General features: G+C 33.2%; 1 protein-coding gene across 3 annotated transcripts in view; it reads left to right on the forward strand.

Moving 5' to 3' along the window:
* The first annotated feature begins 2,139 nt into the window (after positions 1 to 2,139).
* The window catches only part of tup (LIM1_Isl and LIM2_Isl domain-containing protein tup), a 139,942-nt gene continuing 128,315 nt past the window's right edge, over positions 2,140 to 13,766 (forward strand). The window contains exon 1 of one of the 3 annotated variants that reach the window (XM_089243995.1): positions 2,140 to 2,913. In XM_089243995.1, coding sequence (XP_089100121.1) covers positions 2,892 to 2,913 — 22 coding nt within the window. In that variant the 5' untranslated portion in view covers positions 2,140 to 2,891. The remainder of the gene's footprint in view (positions 2,914 to 13,766) is intronic. The other 2 variants (XM_089243987.1, XM_089244004.1) reach the window with 2 other exon arrangements.

A 13,766-nucleotide genomic window follows, 5' to 3' on the forward strand; every position in this document is an offset into this window, starting at 1 on the left:
ATGGTCTTTCAAGTCTCTCTATATCTTTTTTAGAATATTGCACTAAATTAGTGACTTCACGCGTAAGAATATTATTTGCAAACACGTACGATACGTTACAGTTTTTACGTACTGTATTTTTTTATTGTTCCATTTGCGTCGGTATAATGTTTGTACAAGTTCTTGTCCCCGAACAATTTTATCTGTGTTTTTCGTTCATATTTGACACTCGAAGAAGTGTTTCAGCAGCTTCGGAAGCAGCACAGTAGATTTCGCATATAACGTTTGCACTTAGAACGTTTTCTGCTTAGTACGACTCATTTTCGTGGTCCCAACTCTTACTAATACTTGTCGAGATTTCTCGTTGAAAACGTTTTGCCGTTTACAACGCTTTTCACTATTATTATTTTTTTTTGAAAAACGTTATGAGCGGGATCCACTCTAATTTAATTTTTACAAGAACTTCGAAGTTAGAAATTTCTTTTTAGACAAGATGATCTAAATCTTTTCTGTTCCACGAAACTCTCGTGCAAATAAAATCGGCGCCATGGACTGCTTTTTTGGAATAATATACATTGTATAATATGAGAATAATGAAATTGTTTTTTCATGAAACTTTGCTCACAGAACTCTTGAAATATTTTCAAGAATTTCTTTAGGAGTCTGTGGACCCTTCGTTAAGAACATGCCCTTAAGAACATATCCCTCGGAGAGGCAATTCAGCTTTTCCACTGTTAATTTACGTAAAAAACGGTTTAACGTTTAAACAGTTGAAGGTTACGTTAAAGGTTCCGTAAGAAATATTAACGTGCGTATCTGTCTGTATTTCAAGTTCAAGCTTTTACACGGTCTCTTATAAGGAGTTATTAATATTTTATAAACGACCTTTTCGGAAAAGCTCCAGTGGAACCTTTACAATGGACACCATCCCGATAACAGACAAAACTTTCGGCCCATGGTGTCTGTGATAGAGAGGTTCCACTGCATAAGATTTCATACGGACATCAGAGAAGTTAATTAGATTTTTTGTGGCAGCGGAGAAGTAATTGAGCTTCAATATGACCCGTAGGTTGAAGCCTGGTTGAAATACGCCCCTAATCCCAGAAGCTTGTGCACCCATGCCAGGCCTGGAACTACAGGGTGGTTAAGGGAGCAACTGCTCCTTCAGCAAACTTTAAGGATGAACGAAGAAAACTTCGACGATAAAATTATTGAATTTCATAGCGTTGGGTGGGGGAGGGGCAGCAAAATCACGTTTAACCCCACACAAAAATCTTAATTCCTGCCCTGGCCTATGATATACTCACGAATGCCAACTTGTTCCAACAGCAGGGCCACCCGATTCGCATATTAGCTAGTGGGACAGTTATTCAGGGTTCGTGATTTTTCGGGGGGTCCCAGAGCTTAAAAAAACGTATATTCACTGACTAATGTAGCATCTTTGTCCTTAATCGCAGAGGCCCCATAATTTCTCCTCTACCTCGAGCCTTCCCCCCGTTCAAATCAGGGTCAGCCCAGGGCCCTAGCTTCGACTTGAAGAGCCCTGTGCAAACTAGGCATTGTGACTGAAGTCGAAGATGCTTGGTTAGCTAGCGAATATACGTTATATATATTTGAGTTTTTAAAAAATATAGAGAACATGCAAATGTGCCCTAGTTGCCCATGCTGAAATCTGGCTCACACTGTTTCCGACTGCGTATCCAAGCAGCCAGTACCAGGGCCGCAACTATATATTAATTAGATGGTTTGCCAGCAGTCATTTCTGCACCCTGTGTAATGTAGAAGAAACAGGAAAAAGGTCGGTGAATCCGGCAACCCTATGGTCTATCACCCCCAGGCACCGGACCTGCCCCCCCCCCACGTCCGGCTCCGACGTCACTACCTGCTGCTCAAAATTTTCACACTTTCGGCTGTTATAAGGTACTGATAAAAATTCTGAATAAGTTTCGACACCTGAATATTCAAGCGGATCTTATCTCTCAGAGAAATATCATCTGATCGAAATACCCGATGGCAAACAACTCAACAATATGATATTTACTCGTCCCTCGTCCAGGTGGCGCTCTCTACTCACGCGCAAGCAAAAAAAAAAATTAAATTCCGAACCGTAGGAGACCATGCCCAGACCGGTCGCTTCAGCAACCGACCAATCACCGACGAGTAGGGCGGAGACTGAACAGTCCGGACGGCGACATACCCACTCTCGTAGTCAGTTTGGCAAAAGATGTTCGAAACGTTCGAGTTGGGAGGCTGATATACATCAAGCGTGTGCTCTTTAAAACAATATCCTTCACCCCATAACAGAAATATCCAAATAATCTCTACGAGTGTTGATGAATTTCTCACTGGTCTGAAATTACAAAAAAAAGAAAATTGTAATAATTAGGAAATTGAAATTCGAAAATAGTAAAATATGTAAACGGGAATCATCTTGATGCGAAAAATATTGGTTTTAAGAGAGAAAGATCACATTCTCAACAATCGTGGAATAATCAGCTGGGGAAGGAAAATTGTGAAAAATTCCTATTTTGTTCAAGGGATTGGATCGTCGTCGATGAATTCTCCGATCAAATATTTATTAGTTTAAAGAGAGAGGAAAACAATTCCTTCAAATAACCAAGCTTTATGTCCTCCAGAACACTGGCAAGACGACGAGGAGGCTAGTATACGAACTGCGACACCAGAGATCATCCGTTTTTTATATAGTGTGTTTGATATCAAAGTGCTCGAAAATTCGGCGTAAAAAGTCCGCCACGCTGGCTACAGGACATAGAGACCCACTACGAGCTGCAGCGCAAAGGGTGTTAGCTCATTTCCTTCCTATCAAAGACAGCGGCTACATCACCTTTTCAACCCTGAGGCCAAACGAAGGCATCAAAATTTCGCCCTCGAAGATCGAAGATAGGGCCACCATGGCGGAGCCGCAGCCTCCAAGTAAGTAGCCGCTCAAATTGAAATTTTTTTGAAAATTTGATGAATTTTTTTCTTCTTTTTTTTTGCTTCTCTCACCCCGGGCTAGTTCGGGCAACTAAAAATTGCTATATTGGTTGAGTGTTTCTTTTCCTTGAAAGGCAAAATTCAGTTCAATTATAATTTTTAATTGATATAATGCACAATAATAAACAGGGAAAGGCTTTTTGATACAATTTTATGAGAATTTCTGTGGTTAAGCCCCTTATTTGGTGTCGGCATCTGAAAGTTTCAATAATGAACTGTTCCGTTTCCTTGGCAAAATTCATTTCGTTTATATTTTCCATTAATATAATGAACAAAATTTAACAAGGAAAATATTTTTTACGTATTTTACTGAAATTGTTTTGGTTAACCATTTCATTTTTACCCTTAAATGTGTAGCTTTGCATATGTGCAAAGGGATCTTTAACCCTTCAGTTGAAAAGCAATGAAATATAAAGAGAAAATTTTTGAAGAGTTTATATTAAGCAAATGAGGTACCCTGAATGCATGACAGAATAATAATAATACAATATTGGATGCTGACTTCAGGGAACGCACTGTATTTTTATGATTTACGTAGATTTGAATGGCATGAATTTGTCATTTATTTTTTGGCAACTTTTCTATCATTCATAAAAAATGCTCAGCAATATGTCTGTCCAGACATGGCATTTCCCTCCAAAATCCCGGACTCAAAAATTGTTCGTACTTCACTTGTCAAGAAATAGGAGACGTATGTACCTTTCAGCCATTCTGTTGGTAATTATAGAAACCTCATGAATAGTCGAATGTTGAGGTAGTAGCTTAGAATCATCAATGCCATGAAACGTGCTCAAAATATAAAATGTTTTTATTTGAAAAACATATGAAAATCATGTTGCTTTTGAGAGCAACATTGCCAAATAAAGGGTTAAACGTTCATTACTACAGTCAGTTTAAAGGGGAAAAAAAATTCAGAATCGCCTTTGCACATAAGGCGAGGTTATATTCTCCCCATTTGATAATTTGAATTTGCTGGTGGATGTCTCGAGTAACAACTCTTTGTTTATTGCAGAGCATGTGTGTCTGTGATTACCTTAATTTGTTAAAATGTTCTGGTTTTCATTTCTGTTCTTATTACTTTGAATTTGCAACCCGAATTTTTTTCTCATTATTGTTTGAATCATAAAGAACGTAATTATATATTTCGGAACTAATATTATACTTAATTCATTTATTTCATGAGTTATATGATCGGTTTTTGAGGCTTCGCACACGTCTCCAATAAGCCCTGTATGAATAGTAAAATTCGGAATAGATTGTGATTTTTCCGGCTTTCTTTACGAATCATTAGTTGATCAAAAAAATTATCAGCTCGAGAAAAAAATTGAGTTTTTTTTTTAAGGATTAAAAGCCAAAGATATCTAAGATTTTCCATCGATTTTTATTTTCGAAATCGTTTAGAAATCAATCTAATGTTGACTGTTCTGGAATGACAGTGATAATCTAATTAAGAAAATTTTAATCATGTATTTTCTGCATTGTTATCAAATTAGAACGGTGTACTTAAATGTTAGAAAGTTTTCAAGTTGAAAAGCTTTTTTTTCCCCACTGAATAGAATTCCATTTATGAAGAATTTTAAGAACAAAATAATCATATATACGGAATTACTGTGTTAAATTATAAGTTCATAAATAATAAAACGGCTAGAAAAATTCTTCGCTGATTGACGTATTTTATTCCTAAATTTATTTATTCAATGAGACCACGTGTCAAGTAATTATAGTTTTTCGGAAATAATTTTCAATCCATTGCATGAGAAATATCGACGTCATTCGTTCTTTTTAGGACTAGGAATTGATTAACCAATTAACGACGACTGATTCTTTTAAAAACAAAAAAATAATGAGTGGAACCATTTCCACCATTTATTGGCAAAAGAAAAAACGTGAAATTTAGAATGCAAATTTTCTTACTAACCGGCGTTAATGGGTTAATATTTTTACCTTGTTAAATCATAAAACTTTAATCGACTGCTTAATCGAATTCTAATCGAGTATTTTCTGCTACTATGTAATATTAATTGGTGCTATAAAAATGTATTTCATTAATTTTCACTTGTCTCGAATTACGGTATCGTGTAATTCATGCTTTTGATCGTAATCTTTATCTTGCCTTATGAAAATATTTATTTTTTCCTTCTATTTCCCATCTTTGTAATTGGGCGATGCTTGCCACTTGAGACTTGCGAATAAATAAATTTGTCACGTACCTATTCGCCAGATGTAAACAAATATAAGTGTAATTAAGAAATTATATATAAGACTGTGTTCTCTTGAAGCAATTTAATATGCTGAATATTTGTGAAATCTTGGAATTCTTGAAATCTTGGAATCTTCGCTTGGATCTTTTCGTTGTTTTTAGAAAATCTGTTACAATGTACTCTAGGCTAGTGATTCGTTTCCAAACTACTTTCGATCATACTGTTGCTTGTTTCCCTAGAAACTCCTCCCAAATATTACGAGGGGGGATAGAGGAGTTGATGCTTCTCGAGCTGCGGTTCGCAGTGGAGAAAATGTTTGTCTTCGAAAATTTAGCTAAAATTGAAACGGAAATCATCAGTTGCTGTTGAATCGACTTGTATTTCCCCCGTGTTGAAAAACTTGATCAAAATATTGATTCAAATATTTATATATATGATTGATTTATATATATTCAAATATTTATATAATTATGTGCCTATCGATAGCATTGTGAAACAAGTGACCATATTTATAAATATAGTCACTTGTTTAACAATGCTATCGATTGGAACATAATTTACAGGACATTTAGGACATCTAACAGGTTTCTTCAATCAATCAAGTAAAATTACAAACTTTTGATAAAAAGTTTAATCAGATTGATCGCGCGCGAGTGGATTAACTTTCAATTAAAATTTTCAACTGCTATGATCAACCGACCTAATTAATCCGATAATCCGACCAGCCCTAGTCCTTTAATATTTGGAAGTTATTTTAAGTAAGATAACACTACTTCCGACCGGTGCGTCGCATAAATAAACTATAACCAAAATGGAATCTCCATTATAACGAACTCAATTCGTGCTATCAAAATATTCTGAATAGATGGCAGAGTAAATTATCGGAAATATAAAAATTTATAACAATCCTCTCAGAATGTCGCTTTATAGGGAGGCACTCTATAGTAATATAAAAATGTACAATATACAAAAAGCACAGATATATTTCAAGATGTGCCCGAAAATTTAAAAAATACGTTTAGGTCTACCATAAGGGTCTTTAAAAGTCTCTTGTGTAGAAAATCGAATTTTCATAAAGTAATTTTGAAAAATGTTTCTTGCATCGATTTTGTGAAAGATAAAATTTTGAATGAAAGAAATACGTCTTCAATGTTTGAAATTTTGAAATTCTTTAATGAGTTGATGTCTTTAATGAATTGATTTTCAACATAATTCAGGAAAAAAAACTGCAAAAATGCGCATAGAAAATTATTTTAATACATACGAAGATATCAGAAAAGACTGAGAATATATAAGAATCAAACCTTTAAAAAAAATTTGAAGATTCAGAAAAGTAGGTATTTAATTTGTAATAAAGTATATAAAATATTTCTTGTCAAAAAATAACAATATTATATCTAAAATGTGAATATCGAAACTAATATCCAATGCATAATTCTATTTCACATTTGCAATCAAACTGATTTTCGATGCAAAAATTAATTTTAAATCATTTTTGTTTATTCAAATTTCATCTTAATAAACTAGTTCAAAATGTTAGAATTACCAATTGTTCACGCGGTGGAATATATTAATTTATGTAAAAAATTATCATAAAAATATACAATTATAGATTCTGAATGTATATACAGTGAAATCTTGCGACAATGATACTCGATATAACGATAAATCACTCTATAACGATATTTTAGTCTTGCTTGGAAATGTCTATAGCTACATGTACTCTGTTAGAATGCTGCCTATCGATAGAACGATAACCCTCTACAACGATATATTTCTTGATCCGCAGAGTATCGTTATATCGATGCTTCACTGTATTCGTAAAAAAAATTTCATACATTTTATGATGAAAGATCTTTAATATCGAAAACAATTTACTCGAGAAAAAGATGAATTTTAAAACAATATTTGGGTTTGACCGGGATTACACTATAAAAGTTGAAAAATCGTTTAGAAAACTTACAACGGATAAATTTTTCAAGTTTTATAAAATAATTTTCATTAAAACTTTTATAGTGTGATCCCGTCTTCAGGTTTTTAACCGATTCTATTATCTAAATCAACATTGCGTATTTCAAATTGATGGATAAAATTTTTGATAATTTGTCTCTTCCCCCAAGAAACAATCCCTTTTTTTTTGACACATTGTTTTGTACACACCAGATATGCTTAGACCGGAATCTCTGGAACTTTTCGTAGTGATATGTAGATGCGGAGTATAATGAGCAAACCACCAGGCTGCCCGGTGGCTTTGATATTAAGTGCATTAAAACTTTCATCAAGTTTAACATTTATGGTTCTATTAACGTCTGTTCACACAAGAACAGTGTCCAATAATTCCACTTCTGTTTATTTCTTAACAGATTATTGCGTCGACATGTATTAGAGAATTGTAGGGAGGTTTTACCAGTTTTCAAACAAGGCCGATTCAATCTATATACTTCATAAGAATATTTGATAATTCGATTCAATTTTAATGGGATTATATAACAGCTACAAAGATATCTGACTTAAAAAATGTGATATTGTATAAACAGAATATGACAATATTTCTTATCGTTTTTGCATCCAAGAACCAGTAAAATATTGGCAACAATTTGACGGAAAACTTTCATAAGTCGATCTAATTTTGGTAGTGATTATTTTGTAATGATTTTATAACTATATATATTTAACGACTTTTAGTTTAATTAAAGTAAACTTTCAAGATTGCTTTATCTTCGCGGTGTATAGATTGAACTCTCTGGTATATATATAAGAACAATTATATATGGAGTTATATATAAGTTCATGTAAAGATTTAAAAATTTCTAATTTAATTTCCATGCAAAATTTTCATATTCAATTTTCAATGCAAATATTTTGAATAAACTAATAAAAATTCTTTTCAGAAATATATTATTTAATTTTTATGTTTTTTAATGAAAATAAATGTTTGATTATATCCTCTAAAAAACATTGCTGCAATTTTTATTCGAAATTTTTCAAATATGAATGTAAAAGCTTCCCGAATCGAAGACACCAACAAGAATAAGTGATTAAATTTTTCTACTCTGTAAATGCCTGATTTGAAAAATAAATGCGATATTATATTTTGAATAGCCTCATATTTGCACTAATTTATTTTTGAAAGAGGTTTATTTGAAGTAATTATGTAAAAAGTTTGTTTTGGTTTTGATCAATTATATGCGGAAGTTAATATACGTGTTTAATACAACGAGTTATATTTTCAAATTATTCTAAATAGCAATTTCATGTTACTTTTATGAATCACCTGAAAAGATACAAATACTAATTTTGAAAATACGGAAAATCAATTTCGATTAGACTTTGAGAAATTTCCTGAATCAAGATAGGCTTATATATATGCATATATATTTTTAATTGTGAAATGAAGCGAATTATATAAATTGAGGTTCAGAAATAGGAAAAGTCGCTCTCTCCCAGTTTTTTTTTACAGGTAAATAATTCACGATAATTCCTTAATATGATAATTATTAAGGTTATGGTTTCCTACACCCGGTTTTCTACCGGCAATCTTTCGTTATAAATTATAATTGACAGCAGCATTGGGAACTAATATATAATTAATATTTTAAAGAAATGATGCGAATATATTTTATCAGTTATATTTATAAGAAAGGAAAAATATGATTTCTATCATGTGTGAAAGTAAAAATTGAACATGAATTTGATACACCAGAAATTTACCATCAGTTTTTTAGTACTAATGCTATTGTTATTTTCCGGTGTTTTAGACATTGCTAGTTAGGTAACACGTCGGAAGCCATTGTTACGAAGAGAATATTTTCAAACTTTTTTTCTTTTTTTTAATAACATTACCCTTTCTTATTCTTAAGAGATCCATCCAGGGAATTTGTTAGTGTTAGTAAACATCCACGCCCGAACCCAGATCGGCACAGTCAGGGGCTAGCTACCTAACCACTCAACTGCCGGGAGGCTATTGCAGGACATTGTTTGGTGGATATCCGTTGATGATGACAATGAAAAATATTTTCAATTGGAGATACTGTATTTAAAAGCTTTGACATTGATTTACTGTGCATGAACTTTGTACAAATATGTAATTTCTGATTCATCCCTGCTGACTTTTGCATGTTCACCTATCAGGACATTCAAAATTTTGACATCTCAATGAATACCCAAAAAAACTGTCTATCAATGATTATTTTTTGGCTTCACCATTGCCTTTCAAAATGTTTACTTTCGCGACCAGGATTTATACCGGCAATCTTTTTCCACCATGAAGAGACACGCACATAGCACAGTTGTTACTTCCAAAAGTTTGTAGAGAAAACTCGGCAGTGTCACGTAATTTTATGAATATTTGCCTTGTAATTACAATTACAATCGTGTTTACAATTACAATCAAGTCTTGTAACTGCAATTACAATTTTGCCTTGTAATTTTCCTGCGGATTTGTGTTTATAACATTAAAATATTTATGATTTTTATATTGAAATTCATAAAATGGTAGAAAATGCGCCATTGGGAATTGTTCTTCAGTTTGACCAGTCGTCAATGAATCAAATATAAATTTTGATGTAGAAATGGAAATAGGGTTTTAAAACACATATTTTTGTGAACCCCAAGAGTTTTTGTGAATACCCCTAATCTTCAAATATAATAGTTGTTTAAACTTCTATAAATTTCGATTCAATTTTTGTAGCTTAAATCAGCCGCTGTGGTGGTCGAGTGGTTATAGTGACGGACTCGCGATGCGAGGATCCGGGTTCGAGCCCCACAGTGGTGGTCGGCTGAAGTTGGTTTTCTGTGGTTCCCAACTTCAAGGCGCAAATGCGAGCCGATCTCCCCGTTAAAAAGTCTCGCCACAGAGAGCAACAGACCTACAACGTTACAAATATTCAATCATTACACTTCACTCACAATTTGAAGTATAGATGGCAGCACTCAAATATCATACACAACACTAGCTACACACTCAGACTGTTAGGTGCACTCACTTTGTTCCAGACTCTGCCACGAAGCTGGGCTGGAAGAGATCTCGGCAACGGGATAAGCCCGTTGGCAGAGACCCTGGCGTTCATTCATTCCTGTAGCTTAAATAAGGGATTCTCAGAAATTTTTCCCCGTCAAAAGGAGTTACATTGAAGTACAGTGAAACTTCAATATAACGATATTCTGCGAGCCAAGGGAAAAATATCGTTGTAGAACGATTACCTTTTATATCGACAGGCAACATTGTCATCACGTGCCACCAAATTAATGCTGTTGTTGATATCTTTTTTAAATTTGCATTTTTTTTTGTTAGTACCATCCGAAAACGTGCTTCAAAGTATTTATTCCTAAAACTGTAGTTAGTTGATTAATGAAATTCATTCAGATGCATTCATTCAGACCCTATAAAAAGGTTTACCGTATAATACGTTCATGTCTTACAGTGAAAGTGAAAATACCAACATTAATTATCAACATTTTCGGTGATCACATAGTGCAAAACACACCGATGCCATCAGACGCTTTTGGAAGAATGAAAACAAGTGACGAAGGTAAAATTAAATTCAACACGAATCTCAGTGAAATATAAAAACAATATCGTTGTAGTGGGTTCAAAATATCAAATATCGCGTTTTAGATGAATTTATCGTTTTGGAGAGGATAGTAGGGGGAAATTAGCGGTTCGGGGACAATGGGTGCTGCCCTTTGCTGCCCACCTGCTGCCCTTTGCTGCCACGCGATAAGGGAGGCTGCTGCCCCGCGATAAGAGAATGAGGGACACTAGATGGCGCTTTACTGTTTTTATTGGGGGTCATTAATAAATTAAAATTGTTAATGTCAGGGATCTTTCCTAAATTAAATTTTTTATGTCACATTTTCTAAGGTTCCAAGTTGTTATTCTAAAAGGGCTCGTCATATATTAAATTATCTTTTGGAATTTCTTATTTCTATCTCAAGTGATGAGATTTTTTTTTTTTCAAAGAGGGTGCAATTCCTAAATTATCGTTTGGAATTTTTTTTTTATCCCCATGTTCAAATCTGACTTTCAACCAAATAATGCGATTTTTCACAAGAGGGGACTCGTTCATAAATCAGCTAGTAAAAATGCATGTAAAAAGACTTTAAATCTTACGCAACAAAATATTTGAATAGTAATATATATATATATAATCACCACTTTATATTTTTGTATACGTCCTTCCAAATTAACGTTTTCACTAATACCATGATATCACAACACTCCGTGATGGGGTATTTTTCAAAGAGGGGTTGTATCGTTTGGAAATTTTTTTTTTTTTTGTGAAATTCGTCACAACTCTGACCTCACATCCGTCCCTAATGTTCTATACCTTTTTTCTTTTTTTTTTTAAATTTCATGCCCATGACGTCGTCAGGTCATTATTCTGAAATATTTTTTTTTCACAGGGGTCGTTCTTGAATTATCGTTTACGCGTCGTTAAATTATCGTTTGGAAAACTTTTCATTCTGACATGTTTTTTACCATCGTGTAACTTCTCTTGAAATACGAGTTCGTTTACTTATCTGAGAAAATTTTCCGAGCTGTAAAATAAAAGAGTTACTACAAATGAATTGCAAAGTCTTTTTTACAAATCAAGTTTTCAATTATTCAATATTTTAAATAATTTTCTTCAATCATACATTTCAAATTTTCATAATTAATCAAATAATTCTCCGTGGCGTTATGATTTTCCACTAGAATTTCAGCGATGTCATGAAAGTCAAGGCATGATCGTAATATTTGTAATAATGTTAAGTTATCAAGCAACTGCGTGCCCAGCTGATAGCCCATGGCGCATCCACGACAACTAGATATTTTTTCCCCTACGAAATCATAACTTCTTTTAAACTTCCGACTATAGCAACGGTAATGTAGAACTTGTGTTCATCACTTTAGCTTGATTTTTTCTTTTACGCTAACTCTTCTACTATTTTTTCCAATGACATCCTCTCTAATGTTCTGGGTACAGTAACATAAAGTTAATTTTTGTTGGAAAAACTATAAATTGCGAAAGAAGGAGGGAAAGCTCCAATACAATTCTTCCATCTACCGAGATATCACACTTAGTACGAGAAGAGGTCAAAGAGAAATCGAACTAGCGCAAAAACACTCTTGATCGCTATAGTTCATTCTTTCTTAACAGTCAACCAACAGGTAGACACTTTTTGCTTTCATAAAAAATAATATATATTTTTCACATGCATTTGTTAATCTTGAAGAAACCCCCGCGACGTTTTAGTGATCTCACAGTCAAATAGTGTGATAAGACAAAATATTTTATCCGAATGTATATGATTTCCTGAAGTAACAAAAAAAAATTAAAGGTCATCTTTCAACGAAGAGTCAAGAATCACTTACCATGGTGGATACTCATTCATCGTTTATTGAGAGCATGCAAAAGAGTTAGCTTACAGTGTTTAGTACTAGCTTCAATCTTTTACCTGCAAACTTACGCATTTGTCAACATCGGGAAAAAATAACAGCGAAGAAGAAGATGCTATAGAAACAATAAAATCAAAAATATAGTAATACCAAGAGGCTTTGAAATACTTTTAACATATATTTATTTTTATTGATTATTCTAGATAATTTCTTTGAATCGTATCATCTCCCACCCAACTCAGCATTATCATCACCGCGATTCATTACTGGATCTCCATTTGGATTTACCCACATGTTTCCTCATTCGTAAAACGTTCTGGGTGCAGCTGTGAATCTGATAATATCGGGGTGGTCGCCTTTGATGGCGAACTTGAGATGTCGATTAAAAGAAAGTCATTGGCTGATTCACGATTATTCGCCCAATCTCGAACCCGTTGTTGAGTCTAAAAATGAAACATTTGGGGGAAAAAAAAACCTTTTATTTTAAAAATAGATAAATTTAAAGAATAATTTTGCTATTTTTTGAGTTTTCCTACAAAAAAAAATTTCAATTTTAGTGATGAGGATTATATAGACAACCGAAGAAAAAACTTTTATTTTGTTTTATTTTTTTATGTCCTCCTAGTATCACAAAACAGTTTGTGAAACTATGACGTTGAAATTGGATAAATCGTGTCGATCAAAAGACGTCTCGCACTTCGATAGTATGTTTAAAATGTTGATACTAATAGGAAAGCAATATTTTGTAGCATCGATTTTATTTTTCTATTGAGCATAAAAAATAGTTTAAACAAAATAATTGAAGAATTGTGTCAGGAATATTATGTTTATTACAACTGACTACATTCGAGACACTTTTAAAAATAGAGCAGTCTGTACAAAACGTATGTTTTTAACTATAATTCAGAGATATTTTTTAGCTGTTACACATTATTTCATCGAAATTAGCTTATTTTTATACTTACGCTGAACATTTTACACTGAAAAACTAATGTATATAGTCATTTTTATACACTACGGGGCTATAGCAGTTGTCAATTCAATGAATTAGAAGTTCTAAGATATTATAAATATTTTCGGAAATATGTTAATTTTTATGAAACAATACATGAAGTTTCAAAGAAAAGAAATTCAATATTTTATATTTAAACACTTGTAAAATACAACTGAGTATATAGCCAGTTCATTGCAGTTAGTATCACCTGAAA

Source organism: Pholcus phalangioides, unplaced genomic scaffold (assembly GCF_987345545.1).
Source record: "Pholcus phalangioides strain wild (caught in Gottingen) unplaced genomic scaffold, Ppha-v1.0 ptg000003l_1, whole genome shotgun sequence".
NCBI classification, from domain to species: domain Eukaryota; kingdom Metazoa; phylum Arthropoda; class Arachnida; order Araneae; family Pholcidae; genus Pholcus; species Pholcus phalangioides.